The following is an 18,798-nucleotide window of genomic DNA, read 5'->3' as shown; positions in this document are numbered from 1 at the left end:
ACAAGTGAAATGTTCTGTCCATGCAGCAAGATAATTTCACTTGACAAGATTTTGTGAATTAAGATAAATAAAAAAATCTAGCAATAAGCATGTCTACAGAGGTATTTGGAAACTTAACATAAGCTGAAATTGCTGTTTTTAAGATTACTTATAAATATAATTTGTACATCCCCAACATAAGTAAAATATACTTAATATAAGCATAAAATGCTGGTAGTAAAATGAGGTTACTTAAATTTAAACAGCCTCAGATTATATTCCTTTTTTTTTGGAAGAACATTTTCTGGACTTCTTGCCTTTATTCAGATAGGACAATGAAGATAGACAGGAAGCGGGTGGGTGAGTGAAAGACTTGGGGAGAGATTCGGATATGACCGCAGGTGAGATTCGAACCGGGTCCCCGTGAGTAGTTGGACGAGTACAAGGTACTAATGCTGTAACCTGTTGCGCCACAGTACCACAGCTTGTGACAAGTCTAGATTACGTATATTTAAAGTTGCTACATAAGTTGTTATAAGCATAAACTGCTGTTTTAAGATGATATCTTAAATCTTAAATGTCATCTTAAGTTAAGTAAAATTTTCTTGTCACTTAATCTTAAAACAAGCTTTATATTGATGAGAATTTGAGGGAGAGATGTAAAAGATCTCATTTTAACAGTATTTACCTCATTTTAAGATTTCATGCCTATTTGAGACAAAAAAAAAGATGTGCTTGATTTAAGATAGTGTAAAGTTGAACACTTACGTAAAGTAAAAAATTCACGCTTCAAACAATATAAATGATCAAACACTTCTAATCTATTTTTTCTATCTTGATCAGAATCAAATAATTTGCAGAGTACCCTTATATTATGTATATGAATTGATTTGAATTTCATTGAATTTCAATTCTACTTCCCTTAATTCAAATTCGAATTGTAATTCTGCATCCTGTTTTTGACCTCAATTCAAATTCAATTCAAACTCAAGAATTGAATTGGAATTTAGGAGTCATTCTCAATTCAATTCTGAATTTTGCACAAGCCTGGTGTGTGTGTGTGTGTGTGTGTGCGTGCGTGAGTGAGTGAGTGAGTGAGTGAGTGAGTGAGTGAGTGAGTGAGAGCGAGAGAGTGCGTACTAATTTTTGCTTCAACTAACTTGGCCCTGAAGCAGTTATAACTTCATGATTAAAACCATAAGTCTCTTTTTTTTCAGGGGATTTTATTAGTGTGTCTCTGACCGATGGATTTGTTCAGCTGCGCTACAACCTCGGAGACGGAACCATCGTGCTGCAGTCCAAAAACAAGGTAGACCCCACTGGCCGGGTCTGGCACAACCTGCAGACAGGGAGGCAAGGCGATCACAGCTACCTCATCCTGGACGGAGAAGTGGTCACCCAGAACGCTACCGAGGTCATGACGACCCTTGATGTAGCGACGGACATCTTCATCGGAGGGGTGTCCTCCCTGAGCGCAGTCGCAACCAACGCGGTGGAAAACGAGCCTACGACCTTCACCGGCTGCATCAGAGAGGTCGTCGTCAACGGTGTTGACCTTGACCTCACTGAAAAGGGGGCGACTAATGGCGCCAACGTCGGGGACTGGGATGGCACGGCCTGTGGGTATAAAGTGTGCCAAAACAGTGGGCTCTGCCGGGCCGTTGGCCTGGCCTCATTCACCTGTTCTTGCCCACCTATCTGGACGGGGCCCAGATGTGACGAGTCCGTTTACTGTGTGGGCAACCTCTGTCGGCATGGTTCGCTCTGCGTCGCCAACGTGACGGCCTCCACCCACTCCTGCATGTGTTCGCTCGGATGGAACGGCCCGTACTGCGACGAGCCGGTGTCCATGAACGCCGTCAAGTTTGTGGGTGATTCATATTTGAAATACAAAGACCCCCAGTACTACCAAAGGAATCTGAGATACACCCAAATTTCTCTCAATTTCACTACAAGCCGGGAGGACGGACTGATCGTTTGGATGGGCAGAGCGCAGACAGAGGATGATGACTTCCTGGCAGTCGGACTGCGAGATGGCCACCTCCAGATTGCCATAAACCTCGGAGAGAGGATTCCTGTCCCTCTTGTGTACCCTAATGTCACGTTGTGCTGTGACAAATGGAATTTTATAACAGTAGTTCACAACAGAACTGTAATCCAGGTGTTCTTGGATGAAGAGAGAGTAATTTTTGAGGATGTCGATCCCTTTGAGCGATATGTTGCCATAAATTATGATGGTGTTTATTATTTCGGAGGCTTTGAGTTAAATAGAAATGTATCAGCTATAACATCTGGTCTCTTTTCTACAGGTTTTGAGGGTAGCATTAAAGATGTTATTTTATTCCAAGACACCAGAAAGCTGCAGTTTCTCCAAAGCTATGAGGGCTTTAATGTTTACAAAGGTGACGAGTAGCAGATATTTTTTAACAAATGTGACTTAGATATTTTGGTTTGACATGAATGTATTTTCCTGAGGCTTAAAGCTTACAGTAATATTTCAAGCTAAGAATGGGCCATTCAGGATGTTTGGCATTTGTTTCTCAAGCAGCTATACATCCAACTGTTAAATGATGTTGCCTATGACCAGTGAACACTTGTAGGTGTGTAGAGGTTTTCACAAAATATGAGGAATTTTAGTCATGAGGTGCTACAAAGTTGATAACTTCGCCATATCTCCTTCTCCCCAAATATTTTTGTCTTACTTTGGTGCTGTCACTTCCTGTTCATTTCCGCATACCTGTTCAGCTCTCCTTGCTTTCTTCTTGTTTTGTCAAAAGTGTCTGTCCAAAGGTTCCAGAGGTACATCATACATGGGAATAGTATTAAAGTCAAAATAGATAGTAATAACACTGTTTCTGTCATTACTTCTTCTTGGGTTTAATGCATGAATCCTCACTTATTCATTATGTTGTCGGTTGAGTAGAGTATGTTTGTTTTCCAACAACAATGCTTTTTATGAACAATAAAAGATTAGCTTTATTATGAACTGTACAGAAAACACAAGGTGCTGAATGCACACTTGATTTCTAATGTGCATGACAAGCCAAAATGTACAAAGACAATTATCTCAAAACAATTCGAAAAACAAAAAAGAAGAGGACATTCGGGAAGGGACATTTAAAAATACAAACAAGAAAGAGATAACAGTTGAGGAAAAACTGCTTCAATGGCAAAAATAATCCATGTTTGTAGTAGATTTCTTGAAGTGTGGTGTTAATTTTGACCACTTGCATCTAGATGAATCATGCAGAGTAAGAAAGTTACTTGTTGACTGTATCGTAGATATGAGCAATCACAGTTGCCTATGTGGTCAGTGCAAGCAAAACCATTAAAATGAAAGTTTAAAATCTGTAACTCAACCTAAAAAATATTTTTTGTTGTTTTTTTTTTTCTTTCTTTCAAGTCTGTTTTAAAAAAAGCTGCACGTTTTGGACATCAATAACTCTACAGACATTTGATCTATTGTACTGAAAAATAAAAAAAGCTTTCGTCAGGAAAAAGGCATAAAGCGAAGTTCTTGCTTATATTTGTAAAAATCAAGAACGTCTGTCTCTTGAGCTCTTCTTTCCCTTCTCGTGTCCAGAATCACGTCGGTGTTTGTCCCTGTCTTTATCTTTGTGACGGCCACTGTAATCATCACTATGTCTCTCTTTCCGTCTGTCCGAATGGCGGTCATCCTTCGAGTGCTTGCTCCGGTCCCTGTGGTGTCGGTCTCGACTCCGACTTCTGCTCCGACTGCGGCTTCTACTTCTGCTCCGACTCCGGCTTCTGCTCCTGGTTCTGCTGCGGCTCCGCCGCTCGCGCTTTCCTCGTTCTCGATCGTAATCCCGGTCGTGGTGCCTGCTTTTCTTCTCGTAGTGATGCCTCGATCGGCTATGGTGATCCCGATCTTGCTTCTTGGGTCCGCTGTCCTCCGAGCGCCGTGGCCTTTCCCAGGGGTCGTGATAACGCTGATCTGGTCCTTTTTCTTTAGGCGAGACGAGGGTAGGTTTCGCAGGTTCGGTGGGAAACCTTGGAGTCCCAAAAGGCAATGGTGGAACCGCAAGTAAGTTGAGAGGTGGGGGGAAGCCAGGCTGAAGGGGAGGGCCGGGTGGAGTCCAGGAAGGGGCAGGAGTCCGACTCTGGGGAAACAACATGGCTGGAGGCCCTGGTGGCGGGAAGCGCATGTTGGACGAGATTTGTGGTGGCAGAAAAGGTGGGGGATTGGAGAAATTTGGCAGTGGCGAGGTGAGGTGAAATGGAACTGTAGGACCTGGGGGAGGAAACCGGGCAGGTGGTGGGCCGAGAGCAGCAGGAGGGAATAAGGGGGGAGAGTTGAGAAGAGAGGGACGCGGTGACAGAGGGTCTTTGCTCTTGCAGTTGGAAGAAATGGTCTTGATGCTTTGGATGTCTCTCAAAGGTTGGAATTCCTTTGGAGACAGATCTGAGGAGCTAGGCACAGACGTTGAGTGCGGAGCTTCTTTGCGGTCTTTTGACCCTTCCTGAGCGTCTGGTTGCTCAGAATGTTTCCTGTCTGAAACCAAATCCTCAAGCTCAGGAGGTGACATCTTTGCATCAGTTGGTTTTGGTTGTTCTAAGCTGCTTTTTAAAATACCAGCAAAAGGCTGTTTTGGACTACTTGTTGGGCTGGACAATCCAGGGATAGATGAAGTGGTGGAAGGTTTGTCCTCGGCAGAAGTGTCCAACAGAGTAGCTGTTGTGGAATCTGGACTGGACTGTTTATCTGGGCTCAAGCTGACACTGTTGGACAGAGAGTCAGCTTCTTTTGATGAATCAGAGGTGCTGGGCACAGGTTTAGTGGGCGAGGACAGGCTGGCAAGAAACACCTCTGTGGAAACATCTGCTGGCTTGTCTTTCAGAGACACCAGCAATGTGCTGCTTGGCACATCACTTTTCTGTTTTCCTATTACGTTATCCAGGACAGACTTCTCAGTGTCACTTGATGGACCTCCCAAGATTTTAGCTGATATGGTCTCAGATTCCACAGTGCTGCTGGATTGACCTGTCTCTGTCTTGGCCTGGAATCTTGACTTGGAATCAGTATCAGATTTTTCAGTCTTAACGGATGAACTTGCATCAGTCTTGGCCGATTGTGAATCTGTGACAGATTTTTCTGTTTTAACGGATGGACTTGCATCAGTCTTGGCCGATTGTGAATCTGTGACCGATTTTTCCATTTTAATGGATGGACTTGCATCAGTCTTGGCCGATTGTGAATCTATGACCGATTTTTCCATTTTAATGGATGGACTTGCATCTGTCTTGACTGATTTAGAATCAGTGACTGACGTGTCAGATTGACTAGATGGATCTGCCTCCAATTTCACTGTTTTGGAATCTGTAACAGATTTTACCGTCTCACTGGATGGACCTGCTTCCATTTTGACAGTTTTAGCGTCCTTCTTCTTTATAATAAACCGATTCAGACTTACAGGGGTGGTGGGTGTGGTGGGTTTGACCGAGCCACCCTGACTTCCGGCACCACTCTGGAAGGCCTGATGCCCTGTGGTGATCTGCGCTTGGCTCGCCTCATCCTCAGCCACCGTCGACTTGCTTGCCTTGGCTGACGCAGATTGGAGTACCCCAGGGAGGAATCGAAGTGGTTTAGATGAATCCAGCAGACCAAGGTCTGTGGCTGAGTCCTCAGTTTCTATAGGGTCTGTCCCCAATGGATCATCGGTCTCTGATGGCTTATGTGGTGTAGCCTCCTTCACTGATGGAACTTTCAAAGAGCTGATGAAGTCATTTTCCACCTGCAGAACCTTTGCTGGTTTTGCGACTAGATCAGCTGTTTTTTCAGTCTCAGGTAAGACACCTGCAGGGCTACTTGCAGGCATGGGAAGTATAGCACCATAGTCCCTCTTAGGCCGCTGTCTGATAAGAAGTCCCAGCAAAAGATTTGGACGATTGGATTCTAATCCTGTGGGTACAAAAACAAATAAATAAAAATGATGTCATGGTAGACTTGTCTTTACAAATATATTAACCGTTTTGAAAATATTAAAATCAACATTAACATCAACTTGTCCAATGCCTTTTACTTTACCTGGACCATCAAAAGGTACAATATGATGTGGAATTTTTTCCGTTGCACCCAACGGAATGAGATACATGTCTTTAACGAGCTTTCGGTTATTGGCAACCACTCCATATCTCCGGCGACTGCTGAAGTAAGCGTAAAGTAACGTGTATGATATCTCGTCTTCTTCTGTCTCCGGGGCGAAGCGAATCACACACAGTTCCTGATTGTGAAGAAAAAGAAGAAGCCAGTTTTTAAAACCTGACACAGGGATCGCTTCAGTAATGCAGCAACTATACAACAGAGGGAATACAGTGGATACAAACACTAACTTACTTTTGTTCCAGAGGCCCGGATTTTTTCAACATAGTCCCACACTATTTGTGGCGAGATCCTTCCACCAACTTGAATGTTCTCTGGTAGATCCTGACAATAGAGGATCTATTAGTCATTGCAAGTGCAGTTATGTAATAACATGGGTTACTATTACAATCTCTGTTTACCTCAGTTAAATTGTCCAAAGATCCCGAGACTGGATAGGCTTTAGTTAACAGCTTGGCCACCGCAGCCATATCCACATAACCATTCCACAGGCATTCCAAGTTGGCAAGAAATGCTGCTGGATCTTCCTTGCTACTCAGACTTTCAGATCTGCAAGTATTTTAGATTTAGATTTATATGATAGGTGGCCATTCATAAATCACTTTTCTGGTTGATAAAATTTTAGCTGCAGATTAATTTTAAATGAATAGCAAGATACATTGCATACAGAAGAGAGACTTTAAGAGGCTTAAAAGTTCTTACCGTCCTTCAAAGCTGGAGAAGATTCCGGATGTCATAAGGCTGCCCTCTAAAGCGTCAAGCTCGTCGGTTATCCCTGATGAAGGTGTGGGGGCAGCTTCGACTTCCAAAGTGGATGGACGTTTCGTAACGGTGGTGGCTACTTTAACCACCTTAGTGACCGGCTCCTCCACAGGGGGAACCATTCGCCCTTGATAGAATTGATCATTTGTTTATTTAATGCTCCAGATGACAGAATATGTATAAAATTATTAAATGGATTCATACTCTTCATTCTGATAGAATTAGCCGGTCAATATGCTAATACTAACGTAACTAAATGTCTTAAATATTTGCTTTTGGGACATAAATTAAGCATTTTGAACAAGTTACATGCTTTTGGTGGTAATCCACTGCATGGTTCTGTTCTGTGCACCAAAGCTACTGAAAAAAAAGAGTCTTACATAGCATACTGCTTTCTCCGGGAGCAAACATGCTCTCAGATGGAGAGAAAAGTACATTTCCTAACGGATGACTGTTCACGCGTATAGACTGCCACTATACATTAGCACGTTCGCTTCTCATGTTTCAGTATCCCAGGAGATCAGCTGAACGCGTGCCATTCATTGCAGGGGCTGCCAGCCGTGATGGTGTTAACAAGCGTGTTAAGAAAAGCTGAGAGACAACCATCGCTCAAGCCCCCACCCCCCTATGAATATTTAGTAGCAGGCAGACACCCAGTCGTCCCTGAGGTGGCCGAGCCCGGGAGATGAAATTGTTTATTTAAGATATTTCACCAGTTCTTGTCCAATGTGACTCACTTAAAAAAAATCAGAATTGGGTCACTAATTATGGAGATTAGTTTAATATAGAGTTTAATATAGGTCAATCAGTACTAACACTTCTCTAGTTCCAAACTCTGCTAGCTCAAAGTCAACACATCATATAATTATATACTTTCGCCAGTCAATCTGTATGATCATTAGTTGAAAAGTATACCGGAAACATGCTGACAAATTATTCAGCTGATTGACCCTTTCCAAGGTCACAGCAGACTCTGCCTATAAGCTTACCAAGCACCAGCACAAATCAAACATGGCAAGCAAAAGATGTAAGTGTACAGATCCTGTCTCTCACCAGTGCATATCTTGCAGTTGAGATCAAAGAGGTGGGACTTGTGCAGGCTGGTGGTGTCTTTGACGTCTTTAGGGGACTCCGGCTCTGCCACCTGGGGCTTCTCCTCAGGCTCTTCTTGAGGTTTTGGGACTGGCTCAGGCTGCAACCAACCAAACACACACACATTTACACACACATACACACGCACGCACACACACAATGCAGGATTAATTTCATCAAATGACTAATAATGACTAGACGGGCAGTGCTGTGCACATCGCCATGTTTGCTGTGGTCTCCTTGTGTTCTTCAATGTGTGGTGAGTCATCTGAGAGCTCATGTAAAATCAAAACAACCTTGTTTGTTTTTGTGTGTATGTTTGTGTGTGTGTGTGTGTGTGTGTGTGTGTGTGTGTGTGTGTGTGTGTGTGTGTGTGTGTCTCATTTAATGTCACGTTACCTCTAGTTCTATGACATCGGGGGCTTTCATGGGCTCCTGGTTCTCAATCTCGATCTCTCCTTTGTGGGTGATTTTAGTGATGGGCCGCCTCTCTGCCTCCCGCTGTTCTTTTTCGATCATTTCTATAGCCTGACAACAGGAGACAAGTGAAAAAGGGAATGAGCGCCATCAGGTTTCAATCAAACGCAACTCTTAACCCAGTCGCTACAGGGGCAACTTTCCATGGTTAGCTCTGTTTTGCTCCAATGCACCCAGCCTGGAGATTTGTAATTCTGTGAAACAGTTTGCAGAGAAATTAATAGAGTGAACTCTGAAAAATGGGGTATTGAATTGCACTTTGAAATGGGGCTTACAAAGTGGATATAGACCGGGAAAAAAAGGCTGCTAAGACAAATTGCCTCAAAATTGCTTGGTTCCATTACAGAAATCAAAGTGTAGCTTTGGATAATACCACACATCTCAGGAAAGCATCAATTTGACATTTCAACACTGGCTTAATTTGTGTTTTCCGCATCTTAAAGTTGCTACATTTTCAAATGAGTATTTCATATTCACCGTTCAAGTCGCAAAGCCTAAATAGAAACATAATTATTTCAGAAACAGTGGTCACAGTAAAGCAATGTTAAATGCATGTCCAATGCTTACATGTCTATTTTCCCTTTGTCTCCAAGCAGCCAATTCTTTAGAGGCCAATTCTTCAGGGCTCATACGAATGAGGTCTCCTGGAGAGATTTCTCCTTGAAGAACACGTTTAAATAGTACCTGAGGGAAAAAAAACAGATAGACATGGCTTTCAAAAGCTGTAATGCAACAGATAATACCAACTAAACACAGAACCAGAGGGAAATAATGTTTTACTTACAACAAACTAATCTTTCATAATATGAACAAACATCAAAATGGGACATGTGAACTTACATTGTTTTTGGTGTCCTTCAGGTTGAAAGTTAGGCTTCTGTATTTGCTTTTGTATTTGCTATCTGTGCCTTGAAAAAATGAGTAGAGTTCTTTTTCTGTTTTCTTGGCCACCTCAGCCACCTTCTCTGAAGAGATTTTCAGGTCAGAATCTTTCAATCTAAAATGAAAACAGAGACGTTAGGGTGTCTGAACAAATGTATGTTGAATCTACACACACCTACACATTTATACACACACACACGCTTCTTTTACTGTACATCCATATAAAGAACAGTTCCATACAAACACATATTCAGATATATTTGGAACTGCTAGGCCCTGTGTCCACCTATATCGTTTTTTGCGACGACGGCGACAATTTTCAATATAAAGTATATGTAGCTCAGCATTCACAGCGCTGAGCGCCCTCGATGGAAAAAAACTCTCGGCGCTGACCGTTTTTTACTCAGAGCGATCAAAGTTGAAATCTGTTCAACTTTTAGAACAGCGCCGGGCTCGTCAATGTCACTTCTCGTTATAAACCGTCTCCGGTTTTGGTAACATAGCAACAATAAACACTTCTCGAAGCTCCGAGAAAAGGAGGTTAAGGGCGCTCTCAGCGTAAAAAACGCGATTGGTGGACACAGGGCCCTAAACTGCGGTGTTACTGTCATTAGTCTACCCACTGACTCAAGAGGTACCTGCTCAAAAGGATATCCTTCAGAGTGTGCCGGACATTCCGTCGGATTTGGTCTGTGGATGGTTGCTTCATGCTCACAGATGACACTTTAGCTTTATGTTTCTCTGACTTCACAGTTGATCCTGATGGGACACAAATGAGATCTATGATTTCTGTGAGTACAGTCTTTCCTAGGTAGTCCTCAAACAGATTAAATACTGTATATGCTTTGCTATGACTTAAAATTGATAAAGCTCTTCTTTATTTCTGAAAATGCAAGTTTTACCACTTCTGTATGTAGAATCTTTTGATTCTGATGACGGCCTCCTTTCTGAAGTGGAATCCTGGGGAAAAAAAGTATGTTTTAAAAAAAGGCTTTGAGAAAAGTGTTGTGTGAGAGACCCCTGTGTACCAATCTCCACAAATAACACTGGTGTGTCTTTTGAAAACAGTGTACTGCAGCTATGCAGTGCAGTGAGATTGAGAACAATGTCATTCACCATTACGCAAGTGAATGAAAAGATGTCAAGTTATTCATAAAGTGTATGTATTGAGGCAGAACACCAGTCACCCACCCAGCACCCCAAAAACAACAAAGTTTCCTATTTGAAATGAAAACTAAAAGGAAAACGAACCCTTTAACAGGCTGCTGACCATGTGTGCACTCTTAAATGGTGCACAGCTAAAAGAAATACAACAGCAGTTTGATTGATGATCAGGAAAAATAACAGAAATATAAATCATAAAAATAACATCTTAGACATTTACACGCTACTTTACACACACTATATGACTTAGATAATGTTAAGGTTGTTAAACAAATGAAAGGACAGCTACTCGTGGCTTAGTCTATCATCACCACTAACATCAGCATAAAGTGTGACTGGAGATGCTGTGCTCCAAAGGTAGCACTACAGCTAGTGCCGCTGCTCTGTGTTCTGGGTAGGTTTATTCATGCTAAAGTTTTCATGCTAAAAATACACAAGAGCACAATACAACATGATGCAAACATCCAACATGCAATGACAACAAGAAGCATGAAACGGTAATCCCTAAGATGCTTATAGCGAGAACCCATAAGCGCACCCCCCCCCCCCCCCCCCCCCCCCCCCCCACACCCACATACTGTACAAACACACAAACACCGATACCCTCACACCACCTATGAGATCAAATGCAGATGAGCGTACCTTTCTGAAGGGCCGGACTCCCCCGGTGGTGACCCCTTGGCCCTGCTTGTGTCTGGAGGGCTGCTGCTGCTGCTGCTGGGCGTCGGTCTTGGGCGCGTGGTCTTTGGCGACGGGGTCGGAGGCGCCCGGCTCGGCGCGGGTGGTGTCCTCGTCTTCACAGCAGCGCAGGCACACGTACTCCTGGTCCTCCTGCTCCATCTGCTGGACTTTGTCCAGGTCCAGGCCCACGCAGTCGCCATGGAACCAGTCGTCACAGCGCCCACACCCGACCATGAACCTGAAATTAAGGGAGGAAAAAAAAAAAAGAATGAAAAAAAAGAAATACAAAAATAAAAAAAAAGAGGCAGTTTACTGTAATTAAGTGTGACTGGGTGCAGCCGTTGCCATGGCGAAGCCGAAGCTGGGTTTGAAATTAACTTTGGTTCAGCTACCTTGTTGCCATAGTCACCAAATAACAACACTGCACCAGAGGGCAGGCATCTGGGATTTTATGCCACCCACTAGGAATACAGATTCTATTTCATTAAATGATCACACATCACGTAGCCCAATACATGAACATGAACACAAACAAACTGTGCTTTCTCATATCAAGAACGTGTCAAAATTATTTTCAGTTCAAAGTTGAGTTAAATGCACAACTCAAGGGAAAAACTTCACTTTAACCCAATAACATCGAACAATGTTGACATGCTGTAGATGATTTTGCAGTATTACAGACACAGTTCCACCATGATACTACCTTATTTAAGGTGTGGAGCAATGCACTATTCTGTCTAAAGATAGATGCAGATGCCCCTCTATGGACAACAGCAAAGCCTTTGTAGCAATCTCATGTTTTTCACACACACACACACACACACACACACACACACACACACACACACACACACACACACACACACACACACACACACACACACACACACACACACACACACACACACACACACACACACACACACACACACACACACACACACACACACACACACACACACACACACACACACACACACACACACACACACACACACACACACACACACACAAGAGCAATGTCATTTTAAGTTGATGTAGCAGTCAGCTGTTTTTTACACAGCCAAACACACAGCACTAAGAATATAGACGTACTGTAGGAGTGTTGGGATATAAATTAACTTGGAAATATGAAGCGGCACAGCTATGTGGCAACAGGCCCGAACGAACATGATCGCCTGCACTACTCTGCAAGAAAACATCTGGAAAAATTGTGCAAGTCCTTTAAAGCCTGAAGTGTGTTTACATGAGTGTATCAGATTAATGAAAGTCATGACTGTAGTTTAAACTATGCTGTGGGCAGCTCAGACTCAACCTGCTGAGATGCTGTGACTGCTGAGCAGGCTCCTACCTGTTGCTGTGGGCTTTCTTGCAGAGGCCGCAGTGCTTGCTGGGATCCCACTGCGCCGCCCCCTCCTCGTCGGCGGCGGCGACGGGCTCCTCCTCCACGGTCTCCTCCTTCCTGCCGGAGGAGGGCGGGGCGTTGTCGGGGATGAAGAGCTCGGGCTCGTCCACGGAGACGCTGCGCGCGCTGCGGCTGCGCTGCTTCTGCAGCACCTTCTCCTTGCGCTGCCGGTGGCGCTCGCGCTCGCGCTCCCGCTCCTGCTCCTCGTTCTCCGCCAGCTCCTTCAGCGCGCCCTGCTCCGGCTTCTTGACCGGCGAGGGGCTCTGCGGGGGGGGAGGCTTCCTCTGGGGGGGGCCGGCCTGCTTGTGGGGGCTCTGCTGGGCGCCGGGGTGAGAGGGAGGATGAGAGGGAGGGTGAGAGGGGGGGTGAGAGGGTGGGGGCTGCGGCCTTGGTCCCTGTGGCCTTGGCGCCTGCTGCAGCTTGCTGATTTCAGGTCTGGGTGCACCTGGCTTGGCGGGTTGCTTGGCGGAGGTTTCCTGCCGGATCTTCTGCACTTTAGGCACAGGCCCACCAGCAGCCTTGATCGGCTCTCCAGGCCGCTTCAATGCTACATTGTTCTGCAGCTTTCGCTTCAAGTCCGCAGGGTTCTTCAGCATGCGTCGCGGCGGCACCTTCTTCAGGTGGGGATGGTTTAGGCCCTTTCTGGCAGTAGCGGGTTTCCCAGGTACCGTTGGCTTGGGCTTGGGGGAGGACAAGGCCTCCTTTGATTTTAAATTCTTGGTGGGTGAGTCCGGCAGTGCCACGTTGTTCTTCCCCTGCATCTTGCTGCTCTTGGCCTTTGGAGGGTCATTTTGGTCACTGGCTGCTTTAGGGACCAGCGAAGCAGAAACCTTTGCGGCCGGTTTCGGCAACAGAGCACCGTTGGTGTTTTGGACTTCGTTAGGGTTCACGTACGGCCCGAGGTCCATCGCCGCATCGCCTCCTCCGGAGACCGCGATCACCTTCTTCTGCTGGGCAGCTCTGCGTGGGTCTCGGTCTCGGACGGCTTCGACCACCACGGAGCTGTCGGCGGTCATAATGTCCTCTGCGTTCACGCTGACGCCCATGCCGTCCACGCACACCAGTCCCTCGTGCGCACCCTGCTCCACGGTGAGGCTCGCCACGCCGGCCAGGTGGGAAGGCCCCGGGAGCAGCTCGATGCGGAAGCCGCCGACGGTGACGGTCAGGCGCCTCAGCACCACGACGGGGCTCATGGACGGGGGGACGCTGTTCGCGTCGTACCGTCGGCTCAGAAGCAGCTCACGCTTACGCCGCCGCGGGGAATCGTCGTCAGAGGAGGAGGAAGACCCTGGTGGGCTCCTCCCCGCCGCTCTGCCTCGGCCTCTTCCTGCCCTCCTCATGCTGACCCCTCTCCTGCCCGGGCCCGTGCGCCTGCCCCGCACGCCTCGCCCTGAACCTCTGCCGCCTCCTGAGTGGGGGGGGGGGGGGGACAGAACAGAAAGGGCAACAAAACAACGAAAAAACTATCATCAAAAAAGTTAACGATCTGTTATTTATCCATCTATGCCTGCACTACTGGTCAGAATGTTATCATTCATTTATCAGTATTGCAATTTTATGTGTCAGCAACAATCACACAACTTACAAAACATCCAATGTGATGAGTATAGTTGATATATATAAAACTATACTATATATATATATTTTATTTTTTTTAACTGACAGTAGGGCATAGGTCATCGTGAGGTCAATCAGGAGTACAATACAGGCCACCACAAGAGAACTCCTTCATCAGGGAAGGAGAGATCAGATGTCATGCCCTTGCTTTCAGGAACCACATCTTCCTACAAAGTTAGTTTTTTTTCCGCATTCACTTTTGTGTTTTGTGTAGACAAATTGTTGGGGGGGGGGAGCCAAATTATCTTTGCAGCCATGCTGGACGAGACCTTTCCAACTCATAACATTAACACAATATGTCATATTAATGAACGTCACCATCAGCAAAAAACAAATGGAAGAATTGTGCATGTTTGTACCTTGCTCTGCTGGGCTCGAAGCGTTCTTGGGAGCACCACTCGCTCCCCTGCCGCCCCTTGAGCCTCTCCTGCCACCCCGTAACATCCTGCGGCCGACCGACTGACCCCTGGAGACACCACGGCCACGTCCTGACGCACTCATGTTGTGACCTGTAGAGCACAAAGATGTATGCGGTCACGCTCAATTCCGCCCCAGGGCATGCAAGTTCATCATATGAGCAACATCACACAGCAAGCAAGACAATCACACTCTCTCTATTTTCCTGTAGAGAGAGGGGAGCCATGGCACTAGCAATGATGCCAAGGTCCGAATCTGGTGAGCTGCTAAAAGATGGAAAAAAGTCCAAGAAAATAATAGGCTAGTTTGGAGTGGAAAGTGGAGAGGTAAGTGACGTTATGGCCAAAAGCCTTTTGTTCACATCAATGTTTAAAGTTGGCTATTTACAACTTGTAAGGACATAAGGATGCATTGCTCAAAAGGGCAATATCCTTCATCAACACACCTGTTAAGATGGCAAAGTTAGACTCATCATTGTCCAGCAGATGGAACTGAGTGCTGGCAGACCCGAACATAGGGTCTTTGTCACTGAGCATGTTCTTTAACGAGTCGCCTGGTCTTTTGTGACCTGATCCAAACTCATCACTTGCTTCACATTCCAAGTTCTGGCCAAGCAACAAGGAGTCATCCAACTGATCACTGGGAATTAAACAGGTAAAGGAGTCAACTACATCCATGAATGCCTCTGCCTGTCTGAAAACTCTGCAGGAATAAGAAAATAGCCATTAATATAAATTATGACCAAGAGAAGAGCGCATACTCCTCCTCAGTTAGTGAGTCACCACGTAGGGGCTGAGAAGTTAGATCTACATCTGTCTGCAGGTTACTGAATTTAATCTTAAAAACACATTAAAGTCAACAGTGTGTTACAATTTAACACTTCAGTGTTGCCAGAAACTGTCTGCAGCACGACATAAATGGGCAAAGTAGTGTTAAAAGTCTGGCAAAGCCTACAGTTCACAGGCATGACCTTGTTTTTGTTTACCCTGAATAGGCTACATTCTTCGTCAAATGAACACAAATCTTTGCGTCCTCTGACACTGATAAAGGAAGACATTTTGAAACATGTCTGCATAGAGCTGGTGATATTTTTTGCAGTGCAAACGTCCAGGTTTTACTAACGTTATGTTTCTCCTTTATATAGACAAATGATACGTACAGTACATTGGCGGTCACCGTAGTAGAAGTATCTTGGCGCATCAGAGATTACTATCAACCTTAAAAGAGTCCTCACGCAGTCAAGAATGAATAACTTGGCTTCAAAAATGTTATGAAACATTCATTCAATAATGAGGCCATCTGATGGGGGTGAATCTAATGTTAACACGTCGTTGGCTCAGGCTGGCATTAGCTAGCCTAACGTACAGTAACTGACAGCGTGACACCTGCTGCTGATGAGGGAAAACGCAAGAGCGTTTTGCATATTAAGGGAAATTAGTCTGACACACATTCTATTCTTGAACAGCAAGCCGTTATGCACACAGCACCCAAAGTTAGTCTCTCAAACGTGCAATATCATTAGACATTCATTTAAAAAAAAACACGGAGATGAAAACAACACTTAACTAAAAGTAAACGCTGGTATCTCAACAGGACTTGTAACTTGGCTAACTTTAGCCAAGTTACAAAGATAACGTTACTGATATCTCCGGAAGTTCGAAATACCCAAGTTAGCATGCTGACATATTCGCATGATTTTCCATAATGCATCCATCGCTAATGTACACACAACCAGTCACTCGCATGCAAACGAAACCTTGTCACTAAACATTCTGTGTAGCACATGCATGGCGGCGCTGGCTAGCTCGCTAATGTTATGCTGGACACATTATGCTGTGCTACACGGTCAATATGTCGAGAGCTAGTCAGTTGTTAGCCAGCATAGCTATCCATGAAGGCCTTGGAGGGCAAACTAAAGTGAAAAAGTAATGCATTGCATGACGGCTTGGTTAGATAGGAATCAAGAGTGTTAATTGTGCATGTCACTATAATGTTACATCCAAAGATTGAACAATGCACCTGCAAGGTAGCTGTCCTAACTTGCTGGCCAACTGTTGTAATGTCAGTGTACAAACTCAGTTGACATCAACGGCAAAGCAGGACTAACTGATGGGCTAGCCAGTTAGCAGAACCTCAGCTCGTCCTCGGGGCAAAGTTCTGGCTGGCGCGTCGTTCAGACAGTCAATAGATATGATTGCCAAACACGGTCTGGACTAATGCATAGTTAATGTTGTATTGTGTACAAGCTCGATATTGTTAGTTGCCATTTGTGTTGCATTTGCTCCAAATATATTAACGTTAATTGGCAGACTTAAGGTTAGCCTGCCCTGTGCATACTTAACTAAAACGTTAACGTACAGCTTTAACGTTGGCGTTTACTTTAGCTAGACTAGTGGTCCCTCTAACGTTACAGAAATAGGGATCATATCAAAAAAACACAGCGACACAAACTAAATAAACATGGCGTTAGTATACACTGTAAGCCCCGAGAGACATGTCAACGTATGGTTAGAGGCCAGTGAGCTAACGTTGGCTAGCTAACCTAGCAGGCTAGCTAGCAAGGCCTCAGATTCGGAAAACACAGGCTAACGTTAGGCTTGCGTATGTTCACGCCCCCTAAACTGCTAGCTGATATAAAGACTAACCACTTCACTTTTACACACGGGAAGAAAATAATTCAACTCACCTCGCAACTCTTATCTATAGACTTGACCATTACTTCCAGATTAAAGTCGCAGTGAATCTTGTAAGCTAGTTCAGGCTACCGGTTCTCCCCTAGCTACGCCGCCATTACTGCCTTCTGCAAAATCCCCACACACAACTCGAGCGCACTGTATCACGTGGTACGTGTTTACAGTGGTGTTTGTAGTGTAGCTAGATAACTTGCCCATTGTATTCAAATGCACTGAATTATCTTCTTAATTGCACATGTTTATACATTAACAGTAGGTTACTGTATTTACGTCGATACATTGTACATTATGAACAAATTTAGGAGAGAAAATGGATGAAGACTGGCACTGATTACATTCATTCAGTCCCAAATCTAATAACAGAAATTCTTTATAATTAAGTAAATTGTGATTAAAGTAAAAAAGCAAACATGTTTTAGCTCAGTCATTGGTAAGACACATACTTCCCATAAACAAAGTGATGTTCAGTTTTAAATTTTGAAAAAGATGTAATGCCCAAAAGTAGCCACCAGGGGGCAATATAAACAAGGAAATAAGCCTAAAAGTGCAGAAAGAACTAGATTGATTCTGTCTGCTGGTATCTCCTTTGAAACACAAAACAGAGTTAATATCGACATTAATATATACTTCCAGTTTGAATATGCACTGTACAAACAGCTGAGTAGATGTGAGTTCATGTTCAATTAGATTAGCTTGTCAACATTCTTATGCAAAACAGCAAACTATAGCCTATCAGGGTTTCCCAACATTGTATCCTTGGGGCCCCCTTGCCTGTGTCTAAGACAAGCCAGGGCCCCCTACCCACATTCCTACAGTACCCACATACACACACAAGACATTGTTCAGAGGTTAGAGGTAATAAATAGCTAGCTTGAATGTAAATGTGGGACAAAACTATGTTTTAAATTGAATTAGAGTTTTGATTATCCAACTCAGTGTGTTATTGGGATTTTATGCATTTAATGTGCACAATCTTTGGCGGTCCCTAGTGGGTCCCCGGATCCCAGGTTGGGAACCACTGGCCTATATGACACAAACACCTACAGCAAATTATTCAGGAGCTAACTTTTGTTGATGGTGATAAATGCTCATTCCATGAAGTTGGGCCATATACAGTTGTTTTGTGAGAGCGATGTTACTTTGATCTTCAACAGAGCCTTCTTATCAAATTTGAAATGGATTCTGTTTATCATACCTAGTTGTTTGATCCAAAAAAAGGTTAATTGCTCCTCAAAAGGTACCATTCTCAATAGGGGGTCCTTAATTATAAATGACAATACAGTCATTACTGATCCCACAAACCCACCCCATATCTCAGATAATTAGTTATCATCACTCTCCAAACTATTTTGATCTATTGGACCAATCATGGCTACTATTTAGTATGATTTATTACAGTAAAATCATAAATTAACATGGTCATATTTGTTTCTATGTCATGAAAGACAATAAATACAACAATAAGGTTCAGCCTTTTAGGCATTCTTCTTAAATGAAACAGGGAAGGA

At 44.3% G+C, this 18,798-nt stretch overlaps 2 protein-coding genes across 4 annotated transcripts in view; one reads left to right on the top strand and one right to left on the bottom strand.

The window, feature by feature from the left end:
• Positions 1–2,811, top strand: part of eys (eyes shut homolog) — a 204,334-nt gene extending 201,523 nt beyond the window's left edge. Inside the window, exon 51 of the mRNA XM_062520401.1 lies at positions 1,197–2,811. Coding sequence (XP_062376385.1) covers positions 1,197–2,392 — 1,196 coding nt within the window. The 3' untranslated portion in view covers positions 2,393–2,811. The remainder of the gene's footprint in view (positions 1–1,196) is intronic.
• A 118-nt stretch (positions 2,812–2,929) lies between these two features.
• phf3 (PHD finger protein 3) lies at positions 2,930–17,412 on the bottom strand. 3 transcript variants are annotated; one of them, XM_062518878.1, is made up of 16 exons: positions 17,284–17,412; positions 15,043–15,236; positions 14,540–14,689; positions 12,510–13,971; positions 11,120–11,396; positions 10,216–10,273; positions 9,952–10,072; positions 9,272–9,428; positions 8,999–9,115; positions 8,354–8,482; positions 7,916–8,054; positions 6,803–6,989; positions 6,502–6,649; positions 6,335–6,424; positions 6,026–6,221; positions 2,930–5,899 (listed from the first exon to the last, which is right to left on the bottom strand). In XM_062518878.1, the coding sequence occupies exons 2-16, from the start codon at positions 15,131–15,133 to the stop codon at positions 3,516–3,518; spliced, it is 5,706 nt and encodes a 1,901-aa protein (XP_062374862.1). In that variant the 5' UTR covers positions 15,134–15,236; positions 17,284–17,412; the 3' UTR covers positions 2,930–3,515. The 3 variants fall into 3 exon arrangements, with proteins under 3 accessions (XP_062374862.1, XP_062374861.1, XP_062374864.1); XM_062518877.1 differs by having other exon boundaries at positions 15,043–15,299; positions 17,284–17,402; XM_062518880.1 differs by lacking the exon at positions 15,043–15,236 and having other exon boundaries at positions 17,284–17,411.
• Between the last annotated feature and the right edge of the window lie 1,386 nt (positions 17,413–18,798).

The sequence above is a fragment of the Sardina pilchardus genome, chromosome 18, assembly GCF_963854185.1.
Source record: "Sardina pilchardus chromosome 18, fSarPil1.1, whole genome shotgun sequence".
Classification (NCBI taxonomy): domain Eukaryota; kingdom Metazoa; phylum Chordata; class Actinopteri; order Clupeiformes; family Clupeidae; genus Sardina; species Sardina pilchardus.
This window is presented reverse-complemented; position numbering and strand designations above follow the sequence as displayed.